Source organism: Callithrix jacchus, chromosome 2 (assembly GCF_049354715.1).
Source record: "Callithrix jacchus isolate 240 chromosome 2, calJac240_pri, whole genome shotgun sequence".
In the NCBI taxonomy this organism is placed as follows: domain Eukaryota; kingdom Metazoa; phylum Chordata; class Mammalia; order Primates; family Cebidae; genus Callithrix; species Callithrix jacchus.
In genome coordinates, this window is record NC_133503.1 from 41,315,804 (window position 1) to 41,335,343 (window position 19,540).

Genomic DNA, 19,540 nt, shown 5'->3' on the forward strand with positions numbered 1-19,540 from the left:
GAGTTCTGAGATTGCCTCACCCTCCAGCATACAGGAGAGAAAGCTTGAAGTTGTGCAGTGAGACTCTCCTTTCCACCTCCCTTTTGTGTTTTTCTGGCTGGTGACATTCTTCCCCTCCAACTACAGTACTAAGAGCTTAGAGCATACGTGAAACAGGTAGATGAGGGGAAAATTAGATCAGAGGTTGCAAAACGATAGCTCCCAGGCTGAGATCAGAAAGAACACAGCCCTGCTTTCTTTGGCTTTCATTTTAAAAATTAAATTACCACATAAATTCAATTTATAATCGACAATTCCAGTTTTCTAGCTTCTTCAAAAAGTTTGAGAATTTAATCTGTTGGCTCCCCCGATTCTGACCTGGCAGGAGTTGGCTGAGCTGTGTGGCTGCCACTGCCTTCAGACAGGGAGAGGAGCTGTGTGTCTGGTTCTCCTGTACTGTGGGCAGGGAGGTCCCCACCTCTCTTGTTTCCTTAAAAAGAAGCTGAGGTGGGTTACTGTTTCTCACCACACTCTGCTGCTTCACTCTTCACCGTGACCTGCCTTGGTCTGTAGGGAACCCTAAGCACGGGGGATTTGCATTGTTAAGATACCTTTCTTTGCCAGGGCCATGTCATTGCACACTATTCTCCTATGGGCACCTTGGTTGACTCCATTAAATGAGCAAGAATTGAGAAAGTTTTATTGGATTAATTAATTCATCAAATGCTTATTGAGTTCCTTCTGCCATGCAGAACGCCAGGATCTGGGGCTGAGCACAGGCGACTGGGAGACAGCTGAGCGTGGTGAACACGTGTCCTGTAACTTTTGAATGTATGGATGCTTTTCCCAACATGGCTCAAGGGTCTCGGGTATCCTCAGGGACACTGCACATACTGCTTATTGCGTTTGTGAATAATTCTGGCAAAACTGTCATGTCTAAGCACCATGCTTTGAGGTGCATTCTATTAATGAGTGGCTTGAGTACTCAGGAGGAACCCAAAGAGAAGCCAGAGATGTGGCTTCCAATGGCAGCAGCACTGTTTGTTTAGTTCTGCTGCCAAAGAAAAGGCTGAGTTCTGACGCAACACCATGACAAAGGTTGAGGAGGTCAAATCCGGACAGGAAATTCTTCAACTCCTAAGCGGAACTCTGCCCCTTCCAGCCTGGGGCCTGGAAGCCTGCCAGCATCTCACCAGTCCTGGGTACCCTCAGGAACAGGCAGGTCTTTTCCTTGAAGAAATCATTCCCTAGCTAGAGTGCCAGGTAGAATTAACCTGCATTTCTGGGTCATCCTTAATGGTTAATGATTAAAAAGATGAAGGGAGCCTTGGGAAGCAATTGGCTTTAGGCGTCTGTATGTGCCAAGGAATTAAAATCCATAACATAATAGCCAGAGGTGGAAAGGCTCCTCAAGACCCCTGACACTCCTTCCACTTCATGGCCCCTTTCTCTTTTTCAGCAAGGTCCTTGCAGGAGTTTGCCACTGTCCTCAGGAATCTTGAAGATGAACGGATACGGATGGTGAGTAGGGCTGGGCTGCTCTTGGTCCCAGATAGTATGTTCGTGTTGAGTGAGCAAGGGATTGGTTATCAAAGAACCAGATTCAAATCCAGACTCTACCACTTGAGTGTTTTGAGCTCTTCAGCAAGCCTCATCTTTGTAGAGTTTGAAGCCTTTTGTGGATATTAAAGGATTACTCTGGTGGATAATTTTAGAATATAGTTAAACGACATCCTTCTGAAGATTCATTTTAAGGTCCTATAAGCATTTCACTTTTTTGGGCCTCAGATTCTCTACCAGCAGAATGAGAAACAAGGTGCCCCACTCTGCCCCTACCCCATTTTATTGAACCTGATTGATCAAGAAGAGTCCTTTGAGGGCAGGGATCACTTCACTTTTCTTTCTTTTCTTTTCTTTTCTTTTCTTTTCTTTTCTTTTCTTTTCTTTTCTTTTCTTTTCTTTTCTTTTCTTTTCTTTTCTTTTCTTTTCTTTCTTTCTTTCTTTCTTTCTTTCTTTCTTTCTTTCTTTCTTTCTTTCTTTCTTTCTTCTTTTCTTTTCTTTTCTTTCTTTCTTTTTCTTTTTTTTATTAGACGGAGTCTCGCTCTGTCACCAGGCTGGAGTGCAGTGGCAGTATCTCGGCTCACCACAATCTCTGTCTCCCAGGTTCAAATGATTCTCCTGCCTCAGCCTCCCGAGTGGCTGGGACTACAGGCGCACGTCACCACGCCCAGCTAATTTTTGTATTTTTAGTAGAGATGGGGTTTCACCATGTTGACCGGGATGGTCTTGATCTCTTGACCTCGTGATCTGCCTGCCTCAGCCTCCCAAAGTGCTGGGATTACAGGCGTGAGCCACTGCACCTGGCCTTCACTTTTTGTTTTCAAGCACCCAACACTGTCTGCCAGGTAGTAGGGACCCAGTAAACAGGTACTCTGTAACGAAGGTAACTATGGAAAGCTCTTCTAATAGAGGCATTGTTGGGCCGGGTGCGGTGGCTCACGCCTGTAATCCCAGCACTTTGGGAGGTTGAGGCAGGCGGATCACGAGGTCAAGAGATCGAGACCATCCTGGTCAACATGGTGAAACCCCGTCTCTACTAAAAATACAAAAAATTAGCTGGGCATGGTGGTGCATGCCTGTAATCCCAGCTACTCAGGAGGCTGAGGCAGGAGAATTGCCTGAACCCAGGAGATGGAGGCTGTGGTGAGCTGAGATCGCGCCATTGCACTCCAGCCTGGGTAACAAGAGTGAAACTCTGTCTCAAAAAAAAGAGGCATTGTCTACATTTAAGGGTCAAATGCTGATCTCCAGGTTCTTAAGAGATATCTTTTGTACTAGAATTTATTTTTCTGGGAGACAGAGAGGGTCTCACTCTGTCACCCCGGCTGGATTGCAGTGGTGGAATCATAGCTCACTGCAGCTGCAAACTCCTGGGCTCAAGTGATCCTCCTGCTTCAGCTTCCTGAGTAGCTAGGACTATACGTCTGCACTACTATACCTAGCTAATTTATTTTTTATTTTATTTTATTTTATTTTTTTTGTAGAGATGAGGTCTTGCTGTGTTACCCAGGCTGATCTCAAACTCGAAACTTGAAATGATCCTCCCACCTTGGCCTCTCAAAGTGCTGGGATTATAGGCATGAACCACCATGCCCAGCTTATAATTTATTCTGATATAGTTCAGCATTAGCAGATAAGAGCTTCCACATCTATAGGAAGTTCCTTTGCATTTTCCTCCATATTCCTAAGATATGAGGAATAAAGCCTGACTTGAAGTCCCCTGCTGGCTGAGCACTGATTTGCTCCTAGGAGCGCTTGTCTTCAGGCAGCAGTGCTCCAAAGGTCTAGGAGAGATTGCATCAATCAGCATTTTCTTCTCTTCCCATACTAACAGTTGGTAGTTTGAACACTATTCACCAAGACATAATGTAGCCAGGTACTTTACATGCATTTTCTATTTTATCCCTCATGATGACTCTGTGAAGTGGTATCTGTATTAATGCTATTTTCAGATGAAGATATTGAAGTTTACAGAGGGTAAGTAACTTGTCCCGGATCACACAGTTAATAAGTCATACATTCCGGGATCAAACCCAAGTCTGCATTATATTAAAAAATGTGGGGGCCAGGAGTGGTGGCTCTTGCCTGTAATCCCAGCACCTTGGGATGCCAAGTTGAGAGGATTGCTTGAGCCTAGGAGTTCAAGACCAGTCTGGAGGCAACGTAGTGAGACCCCATCTCAACACAATGTTTTTTAAAAAGGCCGGCATGGTGGTGCATGCTTATAGTCCCAGCTCTTTGGGAGGAGGTAGGAGGATGGCTTGTGCCAGGGAGGTCAAGGTTGCAGTGATTTGTGATTGCACCATTACACTCCAGCCTGGACAGCAGAACAAGACCCTGTCTCAATTAAAAAAAAAATGAGGATTTCTTTAAAACTCCAAACAGAGTAGAAGCCTCTTACTTTCTACCCTACAAAGAGACCCAGTTTCTCTTGCTTGCTCACTGCTGGTGCCTGAACCAGAATCAGAAGGGTGGTGGCAGCAGCAGTGGAGGCTGGTGGTGGGTGGAAGCCAGGGAAAGCTTGTGTGTTTGTGCACATGCTGGTGCCTGAGAAAGGGAAATGATTCTTTTGAGTCTGATTCTTGGCCGAGTTAGTATTTGGGGGTGGGGGTGTGGTAAGCAAATCACCATGAATACCCTGCAGATTGCTATGGCCTGTGGTAAGGGAACAATGACTGGATTATACTTTTCAGCTTGCCTCTGCAATTTTATTATTAATGTCAGTAAATTGAGTTTCTACTGTCTGCATCTGAGTATCTGGCCATTGCAAACCCCTTCTCTACTTCCTTGCCCTATGACAACTTCATCATCAGTTCAGTTCAACTCAGCAAACAAAGCTGTACCTTCTCTGGGAAGCCTTTCCTGACTTCCTGGGTTATATGGCTGCCCTTGGTATTTTCTTAACATTCAGTTTATGCTTCTGATCCTGTGTTTACCACATTGTGTCCTGATAAACATTGTGCCTGTCTGTGCCCTAGAGTAAATACGAGTTCCTCTAGGGTGGAGAAGGGGCTTCCATGTCCCCAACATCAGGCAGTGTTGGAACCAAGTGGACATTACACAGTCATAGAATCTTAGACTAAGTGGGACCTTATTCCTCACCATCTGCAATTGCTCATTTGACAGATGAGAAAACAGATCTTATTCAGGATGATAGCAAGTAGTAGTATGGCTGGGACCAGGAATTGCATGTCCTCATTCCTAGGTAAGAAATTGAGTTCTTCTGTATTATAAGCATCTGCTTAGGACTAGATTCTCAGTCATGGATGTCCACTGGAATAACTTGGGGAGTTTGAAAAATACTGATGTCTGGGACTAAGTCCAGGGATTCTGAGTTAGTTGGAGTGTAGCTTAAATACAGGGATTTTAAAAGCTTTCCAGGTGATTCTACTATGTAGTTACGGTTGAGAATCATTAACTTAAGGGCTTGACATATTTTTGTGAGCTTCAGAGACTTGCAGGTGGTTTGAGGAAAAGACTTAGGTGAACTGATTAAGTAACATCAAATAACAATAAAAATCATAAACAAGTTAACACCACAACACTCTAGTCTTAAATTTCACTCTTCTGAAATAAGTGATCTCAAAACTGAGAAAAAGGCAAGTGGGAATAAATTTGGAGTCTTGACTTTTTCTGTCCCTTACATTGTTCAGTTAGTTCTTTACTGTGTCCATCTGTGACTTCTGGCATTTACCCTGTTAGTTTCATTGCAGTGGACATGCGTGTGCTTTAGGAAAAATAATGCTTTGTTGTAGCGAGATTCCGGGAATAATTAGTTGAGCAAAGAGTGATAAATGAATGACTTAAAAGGAAAAACTATAAAATACTGTACTGCCTTAGAAAAGACCATAGAGTCTTAGAGCTGGATAATTCAGCCCACTCGTTTTGCAGATGACGAAGTTAGAGCCCAGAGAGGTTAAATGTTTTGCCCATGGTCACACAGTTGGCAGCCAATGAAGAAATAATCCATTCATTCATTTATTCATTCAGAAATGTTTTCATGCTGCTTTGTCTCAGCACTCTTCTTTGTTTTGGGGATAGTGGTGGTAAAGTGAGCCTTTACAAGATACTGACGTATATTTGTGTGTGTGTGTTTGTGTGTGTGTGTGTATGTGTGTGTGTATAAATGTGTGTAGTGGTAAACCAGAACACACTTGTAGGGGAGGGAAGTTGAGTTATGTTGGTAGTCAGAGGTGATCTTTAAAGAGGTGATCTTTAAGCTGCAACCTTAACTACATAAAGGAACTGTCCCTGTAAGGGTCTGGGAATACAGTGTCTGAAGGAATAGCCAAATGCTATGGCCCTGAGGTGGGACAAGTTTGGTGCGTTTGAAGTGCACTGGTGTGCAGGTGGGTTGGAATGCAGGATCTGAGGGGTGACCCTGTGAGATGAAGCTGAGAGGCAGCCAGTAGTCAGGAGGCACAAGTATCTTTAGTCCAGTCCTGTCTTGGTAGAGTGACACAAAATCAGGTTTGAAAGGGTTTTGCGGCATCAAATGTCCAGAGATTTTGTTGTTGTTCTTGTTTTGTTCTTAACCTATACTCAGTGTTGATCTACTTTCCTTTGTAAATGAATATTTACAAGAAGGTGTCACCTGAAGCTTGTAACTAAGACCCCAGTCTTTCACCAGTTTCCCTCTGTCCCTTCAGACGGTTGCTTAACGGTTTGAATTCCTCATTTTTGCTTTAAGAGAATCAGTATGAATCATGCATGGGAGGAAGAGGATCATATTTTGAAATGTGACAGTTTTGATATGACATGCTATTAGTTCAAAGGTTGTAAACAGTTGACACGTATAACATTGCTTACTCAAATTTTATCCTAAGACATGGGGAGGCATCTTGTGCTGGAGCTGCTGTAATTCTTTACTGATACTGCTTTTGTGTCTTCTTTCTCCTACTCTGTTTTTCTTTGCTAGATTGAGAATGCCAGCGAGGTGCTTATCACTCCCTTGGAGAAGTTTCGAAAGGAGCAGATCGGGGCTGCCAAGGTGAGAATTTTGCAAGCTTTGGTCTTGGATTTTAGAGTGAGAGGTCTGGAAAACACAGCACCTTCTTTAAAAAAATCTAAGAATGTCTTCAGAAAATTGGAGCCCACCTTCTTCAGAAAATCTTAGGTAGAGAACTCACTCTATAGAGCCTAACTCATCAGGTCTTTACAGGTGACTGAAGTATGGCCATCTGAGCGGTCGACCCTAGAGCAGCCATTCTGGTATTTTGTTATCTAATTGCTTTGGTGCTTGTTCATAAATCATCCAAAGGTAGAAACCACACCTTGTTTGTGTCATTATAATAGATAGCTGTATGCTTAGACAATTGCCTATGTTGGACAATACATTCGTTTCTGTGGAATTGTATTTGTTGTGGAGGTCCAGGACTTGCATCTTAAACAGGGGCTACCCATTATGCCCCGTGGGTATGGGGACTTTCCTTTAAAGGGAAGCAGCTTGTACATAGGTTTAGCTGATTTTTGCTGGGTCTGGAAATGGGCCCTCTCTTGGTGATTCTTTAAATGTTTCAAGACAAACCGAAAGCCAGTTTTATGTGAAATCTTTTATTGGCAAATAATTTTAAAATATATGTTACACATTGTGCAGGTCAAAAAATGACATCTGCAGGCCTTGTTCAACCTGGAGATCACCATTTGTTACCACTGATCTGGAAGGATTGTAGCCTAAACTTGACTAATTATAATGTGTTCTCGAGAGACTCCTGTTCCTTTTTAAAAGGTGAATTCTCCAGGGCTCCCTTGTCCTGTAATAAATCACTAGCAGGGCCAGGCACGGTGGCTCACGCCTGTAATCCCAGCACTTTGGGAGGCCAAGGTGGGCGGATCATGAGGTCAGGAGTTTCAGGCCAGCCTGGTCAATACGATGAAACCTCATCTCCATGGTGGCATCTGCCTGTAGTCCCAGCTACTTGTGAGGCTGAGGCAGGAGACTCGTTTGAACCCAGGAAGCAGTGGTTGCAGGACCTGAGATCTCACCACTGACTCCAGCCTGGGTGACAGAGCGAGACTTCGTCTCAAAAAAAAAAAAAGTCTTTAGGAAACCCTAGCTGGTTTCAGTAGAGTGTTAGAGGCCACCTGCAGGGAAGATGTTTTCATTGGAATCAATGAAAGCAAAAAGATTTCCAACATTTTCTTCCTGGTTTTCTGGAACTGTGAGTCAGTTCAGTTGCAGTCTCTTATGCCATCTGCAGGGGCTTTTGGGCAACACCACCTTCCTACTTGTGTGGATTTTACTGAATTGCAAAATGAGATATTTGTCGCCCCTACAACACACACACACACACCTGTAAGTGCATCAGCTTTCTGGAAATAGATATGATTAGGGCCCACAAAAGATGTTGTTTATTCAGGGTCCTTCAGAGAGATGGTTGACTGTAGTTTGAAGGAGGGACTGTGGCAAAGACTTTTCTCCAAGTTTTATAGTACTTTTCTACTAATTTTGGTTTACACATTTATAAGGAAGTAAGGAATGTATATATATAATTTGCATGAAGTCTTATTCCACTAAGATTTCATCCAGACTGTGGTGAACCAGTCCAGTGATGGCAGATAATAAGCTGTGAACAAACGCTCCCTCAGTTCCTGGCAGTGCAGGCCCCCCGGCAGGCCTCTTCTTGGTGGCCTTGGCACCTGTGCCTCCCTGGTCTTGAACATGCTTGGCAGTGGCTTCCAGGGGTTATGCAGAGCTTTGAGACCAAGGCAGAAGATTCCTGTCTGTTGAGTCATTTTTCAGTAGTTACTTCTCTTTCTGAGCACAGACGCCTCTCACTCTGGCCTCTTCTCTTACCAGCTTGGGTGTTACCGTAGTTACCAAGGAGGTGAGACAAGAGTCTGAGTGGGCTCCCTTTGGGCTGGTACCAGTGATCTTAATGACAGGAAGAGGTACTGTCCCACCAAGGGTATAAATGGTGATGTATTAGGATGAAAGAATTTAAATAAAATAGTCACTTACCAAAGCATGTTTCCCCCCATGCATACTCTGTTCCCTCATTCATTAAACCATGAACAATAATGAATTATTAAACATCTTTCTGATGATCATTAAAGAAGAACTGTGATGACATTTGAGTGATTTCTCATCCCTCCCATTTGTCATTTTTTTTCCCCTGGCATATCCTCCTATCCATCACTCCACATACACATACATTTTAATCATAACATTATGTAAATTTAAGAGAAAACAAACAAGCTAACAGCAGATCCACTTCTAGACGATCCAGGGAGCAGTCTCAAGAACACCTCAGAGCCAGCGAGTGCTCTTCAGCTGGTTTTGGTAGTGGCCAAGTGGAGGTTCTGAACTCTGCCTGTGCCAACGCTAAAATTACTTTTTCCTCCTCCTCCACTCTCTGGTGCTGTTTCGGTTGCCATAACAGCCTGTTGCAGAATGCATGGTGTGAAGGCTGCCAGGGAGGAAGACTCATGGGCATTCTTATGCTAACATGCTGCTGAGGAGTAGGGCATCACCCTAGTGCTTGACTTAACTGTGGCCCTAAGTTTCTGTTTCCGAGTTTGAGGAAATTAATTTTTCCTGTGTCAGAGGTACATTTGGAATGCTGGACTCTGCAATAAGTATAACAGGCAGAAGAGAGTAGCATAAAGAGTGAGTCTGAGCTAGACCGCCTGAATCCAAATCTCACTTCTGCCATTTGCATGTAGACTTGGGGAGGTTACTGACCCTCTTCGTGCCTGTTTCCTGGTCTCTAAAATGGGGTAATAATAAAACTTGTCTCAGAGAGTTATTATGAAGAAGTGAGTGAACTCATATCGAATGCTTAAAACAGTGTCTGTCATATAGCTACCTGAACACAAGAACAATGTGTGTTATGTAGTCATTCGATATTAGTGATTATATTTGATACACACAATTCATTCATTGAAAAAATATGTGAGGGGCTGCTCTGTGCCAGCATTGTTCTGTGCCCTGATATGTGATGAAGAACAAGGCAGATGTGGTTGCGTAGCTCATGGTGTGGCTGGGGAGAAAGATGTTAGACAAAAAGAGATAAATAAATACATAATTTCCAATTGTAGTAGGTTCTTGGGAGGGTTACCTTCATGGCACATGGGACATAGAAAGCAGGTGTGTTCTTGATAAGAAGGAGGCAGGTTTTGGTGATAAGCTCACCCCTGTCACCACCGTTGCTGGCGTTTATTGAGCACTTCCCATGTGGCAGGCACCCTGGTAAGCACTACTTGTGGTTTATTTCATTTAATCCTAGAAATCCTTTGGTGGGTCGGGGGGGGGGGTCTTATTTTTATTTTGTTATATGGTCTTTGAGCTGAAAGAAGAAACCCGAGCAATTATTTAATCATCCTCAATTTATAGTTGAGGAAATTGAGTCCTGGAGGGGCATGGCGATTTGTTTCTGGCCAGTCCATATTTAGTTGGGAATACATTTTAGGATTCTAACTCAATCCTTGACTTAACCACCCCCCAGTAGATTCTCTGAAAGGTGAAAACCATCTTGTGTCCTGAGTAACAGAGTAATACCACCCTCCCATCTTAGGAACGTTATCAAAACTGTAGTACTTTTTTGCTGCAGAGGTCTTATTGCTATTTTCTCAGGACAGAAATGGCTTCTCTTTCTCCTTCTTCTTTTCTCTAACTTTGGCTATCCTCTTAAACATGGAATCCAGAAGCACAAGTTGTCAGAATGTCCCAGAATGCCAGTGACTCATGTTCTCTGGCCTTTTCTCACCTCTGGCCAGCTGGATTGTCTGGCACCAGGATTCGCCTTTTTGGGGTTGCTGATAAGGCTGGCGGAAGTGGATACATGTGAACGGCAATTGGAGTTGGAGCCCCAGTTCAAAGTTTCTGGTTTCTCTAATGGAAAAGAACTGCTTGAGTCAAGTCTCTTGCCTGTCCCCTCCTGAGATTTGAAGGAGTAATGTGACCTCAGGCTTTTTCTTCATTTGCTGCTGTATGCTTAATTGTTCTTGGACTAGAGTAGTCTTTTAAGCCAAGCTCAGATTCATAGAAATGGATATATGTCAGTTAAAATGGATATATGATTATTCACCCCACTCTGTGAGCATATACCAGATGAGTGGTATTCTGATTGGTGGAGCTTGTCAGGGATCCGGGTGATGGCTTCTTGCTCAGAATGTCCTGCCCCAGGGCATTTGCACTTGACTGTTCTGCTCTAGAAGGCTCTACTCTACTCCTGTATTTAACAGGTAGGCCTCAGCTCACATCTCCCTTCCCCAAATGATGCGTTTCCTGGGTGCCCTATCTAAAGAATCTCTGTGACCGCATCCTGCTTATTTCCTTTGTAGCACTTGCAGCAGTCTATAATTGTGTTGATTATTTGTTTACTGGTTAATTGAAACATTTCTACCATGAGGGTTGGGACCATTTTTGTCTTATATTTCTGGTATGTAAAGTAGAGCCTTGCACAGAGTGGTTGCTGATTTTAAATTTGTTAAAGAAATAAAGAGATGTGTCTCTTTATTTAACCAGAAAATATTTTTCCTTATTTAACCAGAAAATATTTTTCCTTGAAGTTGCAGAAAAACATCCCTAGGGGTTTGGGCTCCACATGAGTCAAAAGCAGGAATAATGTACCCAATTAGTAAATCTGATCCTGTTTATCAGCCCAGTGCCAACCTTCTTCCAGCCTCCTTGCCTGCTCTCCCCATTGGAATGGGGAAGGCAGGCAGACTGCCTGTGACTATCTGTCTCACCTGTGGAGGAGAACATGGGCTTTGGAGGCAGATTGTCCTGGGCTCAAATCCCAGCTCTGTCACTCTCCATGACTTTTTACAAGTTCACTCTTTGGATCCAAGTTTTCTTATCTGTTAAATGGGAGACAGAAATAGAACCAAGTGACCCAGTGATTCAGTGGTGGGGAACAGGGATTTATTTGTATATTATGGTAATTATTTTTCATTTTGAGGGCAATAATACAGGCTAATAAAATAATTTCTTAAAGAGAAGAAAAAACTGTTACCCCATTACCATATTACAGGTATTTTCGTATAAGTAAATTCCCACATCATCTTTGTCCCTAGGTAGACACACTCTATGTAGGCAGGATGCCTCAGGTTTATGTAATGCTATTATTACTTTTCTCTCTAATTTTCCAATGACTTGTTAGGCTTATTAGATGTTCCATACTTTAATTATGCCAAACTCTATCCTTGACAATGATGTTGCTGCTTTTATTTTTGTTTTGCTGGCATAAAAATGGTGCTGTAGTAAACACATTTGTGTGAAGATAATACCGTTGTTTTGAATTATTCCTCAACTTAAAGATCTGCATGTGATATTAAGGGTCAAGAGATATTTAGGCTTACATACCAAGAAGTGTTTTTTGAACAGTATTAAGGCTGGATCTAGCCTTAGTATAGGCTTGTCTCATTCTAACTGTAAGAAAATCTTCCTTCCTTGATGTTAGCTTCATAGGTACCCTCACTGCCGCTGCCCGCCCCCGCCCCCGCCCCCCAACCCCTGACCGCCTTCGGGCCTTGAATATCCTTGTGAGTTAGAAACTAGAAATTTCTATTTCGCAAAGTTCTTAGAGGGAGAATCTCAGCTTTGCCACCATTAAATACTGGTATTTACCTCATTTCTGGCCTTATAATGGTGCCTCTCTGTTAGACACTCAAACCCAGGGGGCTGTTGATGGGTGACCATGGGATTCAACGGGCATCACCTGAAAAGTAGGAGCTGAGTTGTCATCTGTGTTCTGAGCAGAAAGATCTTGAGAGATGGAGGCTGCTTTTATTCCTGCAAGATGTTACCTTTTGTCTTTTTCTCTTCTCCTCTTTTTTTGCCAGGAAGCTAAAAAGAAGTATGACAAAGAGACAGAGAAGTATTGTGGCATCTTAGAAAAGCACTTGAATTTGTCTTCCAAAAAGAAAGAATCTCAGCTTCAGGAGGTAAGAGACTTTATTAGTATCCTGAATAAAGTGTTAAACTTGTACATGGTGCTTTAGATATGTGCTGGTTGCTCTTTGCTAGAAAATCTTAGGGTTAGAAGAGACCTGGGAAGTCAGGAACTTGCTCCTGATCTCTCATCCAGTGCCTGATGCCTGGACTGCCTTTGTGTCCTCCCATCCCAGTGTGGCCACCCTTTGTAGCTTTCTAGCCTGTCAAGGTGTAACACACTGCTGGCCGAGATGACCACCTCCTTGTTGGGCTGCCCTGATTGCTAGATGTCTTGATTTCAAACTGATGTTTCTTTTCCTGTTTCTCTCATTCTTGGCCGTAATTCTGCCCTCTGTTACTTTACCTTTTGACTTCCTGCCTTTTATCGGTGATTGAAATGTTAGCATCTCAAACGTTTTGATTATCCTTCCTTAATATTATTTTTTTCATTATTTCAACCAGCACTTGGCATTAGTCTTCTTCCTTTTTTTTTTTTTTTAAGTAGTGCTTTCTTTTCCTGTGTATGTTTTGTGCTTTGGTAATGTTGTTTCAAGAAAATACATTTCTTAAATTTGCTCTTGTTTTTTCTGGGTGTACATGGTATCTTTTAAAAAGTAGTTCATTTGGAAAGAAAAATGATGGAGCCGTGGCAGACAGGGATCTGTGACTATTTTTATTTAGTTCATGAAGACTAGCATGTTAAGGGAGTTTATGCTTCTTGGAGACAGGGGAGTTTCCTAGTGGAACCCCAAATTTGGCTTTAAAAATGTCATCTCATTTAACTGAACAATTTGCTTGACCTCTCTCATGATATTTTTGCAAAAAGAGTCTACCGTGGCTTCCAGGTTGGCCCTTGTTCTTAAATTTTAATTCTTTTCCAGCAGATACCATGCTTCTGTTAGGTGAAAGTTCACATGAGGACAGTGGAGTCAGAGGTGGAAAGGTTGAAGTAAGAGATGGTGGAGTTGAGTCCCCTCCCAACCACAATTGGTTACGCATCTTGGGATAGGAATGTGGTGTTCTCAGAACTTTTTGCTTTGAAATGAGTATTTAATCCAGTTCTTAGAATAGAGATGAGGACCATTGCTCAACAGCAATGACAACTGTAGCAACAAGTATTTATAATGGGCTTTGCAGGTCAGTTCTTGATCAGCCAGCAGACAGCATTGAGTATTTGATGTGTGCTTTACAAAGTAGAAAATGCTAATTTCTCCTTGAAGATCTTGTGCCTGAGTAGAGAAAAAGAAGCTAAAGCAGAGGAAGTGTTTCTTGAAGGGGCATAGCTACTTAGGTAAATCTTGTCAAATGTGATTGAAAAACCTTAAAAAAAAAAAAAGCTTTTTTTATGGGGTGTAAAGACTATCCCAACTTGACAGGAGGATATAGGCACTATCCCAAAGACGTGGATAGTCCATGATAAATATGGAATTCTATTTAGAATCTGTCCTGATACCCTCACTTTTTAGTTATTCTTCTGGCATCACTTGGCATTTAGGATTTGGAAACTAAATTATGTTTAAAGAAAGCCTTTTTGGGTGTGCTTCACAATGACCAGGTCGGTCCAGCTCTCCACATTCTAAGCAGTTATAAATTATGGATTAGATGACTATGCACCATTAGTACAGATACTCAAGAGTATTCAGAGTTGAGCAGGTGTGTGGTTTTTCTAGCACCTGCAGAATTTGGGAGGCCCACAGTACAGTTAACAGTAGGCACGGCATTCCCTAGAACAAAGCTGCTTCTCCACCAGATCCATTCTCTCCATGGCCAGATATTGCAGACTTGGTCTTGAATGAGTCCAGCATTTTCTTATAGGGCCCTAAATGCCCTCTGAGTTAACCACAATATAGGGACGAGAACACTGGACTGGCAAAGAGGATACCCGGCTTCAAAACCTGTTCTGCCATGTATTTACCCTGTGACCTGGAGCAAATTACTTCAACTCTGTAAGCTTTATTTCCTTTATTTGTTAAATACTCATGAAATACCTGTCCTGCTTACGTTATGAATGAGAAGACAAATATAGCTTCTGTTCAAGTATAAAGTATTTTATATTTAATGTAAAATGTGTAAATATCCTTATGATTGGCCTATTCTGTTCCATTTTCTGTTCCTAAATTGTATGCCACTATTCCTGACTCTGCCAGTTCTGTATTTCAGTGGATGTTTTCCATTATGTTCTCTTACTACAATCCTTTATGTTCTTGCCTTTGACCTAGTCATACTTTCTAAGTACTTTGAGTGTAAGGATTGGGTTGCAGATCTTGCAGGTTCTGGTCTGTTCTCAGGCATTGCTTTTTAGTTGTACCTGAACTAAATTAAACTGTATAAAAATCTAACTCAAAACAGTAAAAATGATATTACTACTGCCAGTAACCACATCAACAACAACAATAATATAGGGAAACATTTGTTGAGTGCATATTTATGGCCCAGGTATGGTGTTAAGCACTTTACCTAGAATCTTCTGTAAGCCTCACCCTAAGAGGTATAGATAGATGTGGTTATTACTCTGTTTTACATCTGAGGAAACTGAGGCTCAGATATGAAAAATAGCTTAGTGGTAGCAAGTCAACCCCAGCACCTGGCTGTGCAGCCCTTTCCCTTCACCCAGTTTGCTTTCTATGTCTCTGTCTGGGGAGGGATGTTGAGGCTCACTTACCTGCTGACCATTGTTATTTAGTGCCAGTGTCATGACATAGAATTGGAGATAGGGAAGGACCTTAGTGAGCAACTTTTTTTTTTTTTTTGCTTTTGAGACAGAGTCTAGCTCTGTCACCCATGCCGGAGTGCAATGGCACTATCTCGGCTCACTGCAACCTCCACTTCCTGGGTTCAAGTGATTCTCCTGCCTTAGCCTCCCAAGTTGCTGGGACTGTAGGTGCCCGCCACCATGCCTGGCTAATTTTTGTATTTTAAGTAGAGACGGGGTTTCACCATATTGGCCAGGCTGGTCTCAACTCCTGACCTCCTAAAGTTCTGGTATTACAGGTGTGAGCCACCGCATCCAGCCATTTCAACTTCCTTGAACTACATTTGAAGGAACTGAGTTTCTTGCAGAGGTCAGGTGTTTTGTTGAAGGTGTTCATATATGTAGTGATCATTTTCTTCACATTTATTAACAATTCAACTTTTAGGAATATTATTGAACAGGTGGTACACCTTTGATGAAACCTTTCACTTTGATTGTCCAGAATCGTTCCCTGATTGCAGAGTTCTGCACCGGATGCTTTTAAATTCCAGCCCATCCCTAAATCCCTGGAAGTAGAAACTATAGGGCAGTGATGTGGAATGACACTGCCATCTAGTGGATAATTTTTTAAAATGCGTAGTTTTGAATGGTGAAAAAGCTTGCTTCAAAAACAGTAGTCATTCATTCAGCAAATACTCACTGGATGCTTCTGCAAAAGTCTGTCAAGGCACTGGGTGTTTTGTAGAAAGTGAAATGAAGGATCTTCCTTCATGGAAATTACAATTTAGGAGGAAGTCTCTTTTCCAGGAAGCACAGAATAGTTGATGGATTTAGACAAACTGGTAGATTTCTAGCTTCTCAAGTGGCAGGCAGGGAAACTGTCTTGAGTGTTCTGCAGGATGGGTTGGAATTCTGGCTTATAATTCTATTGCTGGGAGCCCAATGATATGATGAATTCTGTGGCCCACAACAAACAGGGGCATTGGCAAGAGAAATATAACATTTCACTTGAGATTTCTTCTTCCTTTTCCTTTGGGAATACATTAAGTTATGCATTTGTTCTTAGTTATGGGTCATTGCAGAGATGTGCATTTGGTGCTGAATGATGGCCACATGGAGATCAATTCATTCCTTCTGTATGCACCTGTTGAACATTTATTATGGGCCAGACACCATTGTGAGGACTGGTGGAGAAAATGAAAAAAATAGACAAGATCTTTGTTCTCATGGACTTTATATTCTAGTAGGCAATACACAAGAAAAGAAAGAAATAGGCCAGGTGCAGAGGCTCATGCCTGTAATCCCAGCACTTTGGGAGGCCAAGGCAGGCAGATCACTTGAGGTCAGGACTTCGAGATCACCCAGACCAACATGGCGAAACCCCGTCTCTACTAAAAATACAAAAAAATTAGCTGGATGTGGTGGCACGTGCCTATAATCCCAGCTACTTGGGAGGCTGAGGCAGAAGAATCACTTGAATCTAGGAGGCGGAGTTTGCAGTGAACCAAGATCGTACCACTCCACTCCAGCCTGGGCAACAGAGCAAGACTCCGTCTCAAAAAGAAAAATAAAAAAAGAGAAAGGAATGGATAAGAGTTTAAATTGGGAGATGATATAGAGATTTCCTGGTAACCTATTTAAAATAATGTAGTCAATGAAAGCTTCTCCTAAAGTGGTAACATTTAAACTGAGCCCAGAAGGAATGAGCTAATGAAAGGCCAGGACAATCTTCTTCACGTTGTGAATGTGTTGTAAAATCACAATTATTGGGTCATGAAATAGAGTAGGCTAAAATAGAATAAAAAATATGAAAGTGCATTGTACTTAACAATTATAAATGTGTGTTTATTAAATCATAATATAAAAAGTATTTCTTACTGTATGTTGAAGTTAAAATAGAAGAGGTTTTCAGGCAGAAGGAGCACTGGGTATAAAGGTTGTGGGAAAGAAAGGGTTTGGAGCATTAGAGGACAGGAAGGAGACCAGAGTGGCTGGAGCTTGGTGACAGTGGGTTAGGATGGGAGGAGGTGAGGCTAGAGGGTTGGGCAGATTATATAGGGTCTTGCAGACTATAATGGAGGCCATGGGAAGTCCTCGAAAGGGTTATGAGACCATCTGATTTAGATTTTAAGGTAGATATTCTGGTTCCTGGGTGCAGAGTGGGTTGGGACAGAGAGAGAGGATGAAGACAGAGGTACCAGTTAGGAGACAAGTGTAGTAGCCCAGAGATGATGTGGCTGGTTTAGGGTAGAGCAGGAAGTGAAGCCCTGTGCTCTGAAGTGCCTGGGGACAGTAACCACCAAAATGCACAGGACACTTTCCAGTTTTCAAATTACTTACATCATTTGGCCCATTTTCTCTTAGAAACAGCTCTCTGCAGAAGCAGGGGCTGATGTTATCTCCATCTTCTAAAGATCAATGCCTTGAGCAGGTCTCACTCGCTAGGACATTGTAGAATTGGAGCTTGCACTTGGGCAGCTCTCTGATGTGGTGTCAGTTCTGTTTTCCTCAATGGAATTTCCTTCTGGATCCTTCATCCCTGCCTTTGCAGATTTTCAGAATGATGTCTCCTGTTTTTCCCCCTCCACTTGCAGTATCAGTTGGCAAGCCCAGGCAGGGAGAAGCTTTGAGGTGTATGGGGTAGTCAGGAGTAGATGCATCCCTCTGCATAAGTGTGTTGGATTTGCGCTACAGGGAGATCAAAGGCTATAGGAACACATGAGACTTAACAGCAGGAGCCCAGCTGGAAGGCATATCAGCCCAGTTGTCTAAGCAGCCACATGGTGCTGGGGGCTGTGGTGGTGAGTAGGATGCAGGACCTTTTGAAACCTGTCTCCAAATAAAGATTCATCAGTGCTCAGATAGCTCCTTTCCCTGCTTGGGAGCCTTAGAAAATGCCCCCAATCTTAGCCTTCCAGGTTGGTTTGATCTACCAGTTACTCAGCAGACTGGCTTTTTTTGTTTGTTTTTGTTTTTTCAAACAATGTCTCACTCTGTCCTCCAGGCTGGAGTGCAGTGGCACGATCTCAGCTCACTGCAACCTCTATCTCCTGGGTTCAAGAAATTCCCCTGCCTTCGCCTCCCGAGTAGCTGGGACTACAGGTGTGCCATCATGCCCAGCTAATTTTTTGTATTTTAGTAGAGACAGGGCTTCACCTTCTTAGCGAGGCTGGTCTTGAACTCCTGACCTCGTGATCCGCCTACCTTGGACTTCCAAAGTACTGGGATTATAGGCATGGGCCACCGTGCCTGGCCCAGACTGGCTTTTGAGTGTGAGAATATCCATTGCTGCAGGAGGAAGTTGCTAGCATGAGAGACTTGAATATATTCTTTTGGGGTGTTTTATAACATCTTATGTTTAACCAGAGCTTGCAGTTTTCTTTTAATTTACTTATTTGACTAATGTCTCTTTTCTTTACTATGCTATAAGTTCCATGAAGGAAGTTTTTTTTGCTCATGATGGTGGAATGGATAAATGATTTGCTAAGCTCTTAAGATGTCAAAGTAGCATATTGTATTTGGTATAATGGAAGTAAGGATCTGTCCCAAGTTTCTTCTGTAGCGATTTTGACAAAGGAACACTGAAGGAGATATGCCTTTGGGAGCTTTGTCTTAGTAAAGGGCGTTATAGAACCATTTCTGACTGTGTCGTTTCTAAGGGAAACAGAGTATGTTGTTTCTTACTGGCAGGATATTCATTTATATTAAAAATATATATTCACTTCAGTGTTCTGTCGTTGAAATATGCTGTCAGTGTAATTATCTTCTTTGAAGGAATGAGTTGACACAGACACATTGTGGAGAGATTTAGGGCTTTATAGTGAGAGTTGAGGTGCTTCCCAGCATAGTGTCTTGCGTCCCCATGCATGGAGTTTCTCTCTGGGTGCCAGATCCCAGATCAGTGATTTAATTGTGCCCACTCATGGGCCTGTTTTGGACACACAACTGAACAGAAAGAGAAGTGAAATTGAGAGGGAGTGTTGAAATGTTCCTGCTTTGAGTAAACTGCTATCCTTATCATAAAGAAGATATTTGAGACTTATGTGAACATGGCCTTTTCTGAGGTTCCTGCCCTCTGACAGCTTGTTTAGCTCATTAGAGAGGCCTGGATGAGGATGGCTCTGCAGGATTTATTTTTCATTGTAAGAATCTGTCTCCCATGGAACCCAGGTTGCCCCAAGGGGTGGGGAGACAGTAGAGACTAGTGGTTTCAGGATGGTCCAAGGGCCTTAGGGCAGATGCACCAGGACAGAAATCCCAGCTCTGCCTTATACTAACTGTGTCACCTTAGTCAGGTTCTTTAATGTCAGTGGATTTTATTTTCCTCTTGTATGTTAGAGATACAGATAATATGTCTTTTCTAGGAATTTAGTGAAGATTAAATAATTACAATGAATAAGGATTAAATAAGGTAATGTATGTACAGCTGT

General features: G+C 42.5%; 1 protein-coding gene across 28 annotated transcripts in view; it reads left to right on the forward strand.

The window, feature by feature from the left end:
- The window catches only part of ARHGAP26 (Rho GTPase activating protein 26), a 914,282-nt gene that overhangs the window by 552,194 nt on the left and 342,548 nt on the right, over positions 1-19,540 (forward strand). For all 28 annotated transcript variants that reach the window (XR_013531307.1, XR_013531313.1, XM_078362030.1 and 25 more), the window contains 3 exons: positions 1,439-1,500; positions 6,458-6,529; positions 12,328-12,429. Coding sequence is in view for 26 of the 28 variants with exons in the window: in XM_078362030.1 (XP_078218156.1) it covers positions 1,439-1,500; positions 6,458-6,529; positions 12,328-12,429 (236 nt within the window). In the remaining 2 variants the exon portion in view is untranslated. The remainder of the gene's footprint in view (positions 1-1,438; positions 1,501-6,457; positions 6,530-12,327; positions 12,430-19,540) is intronic.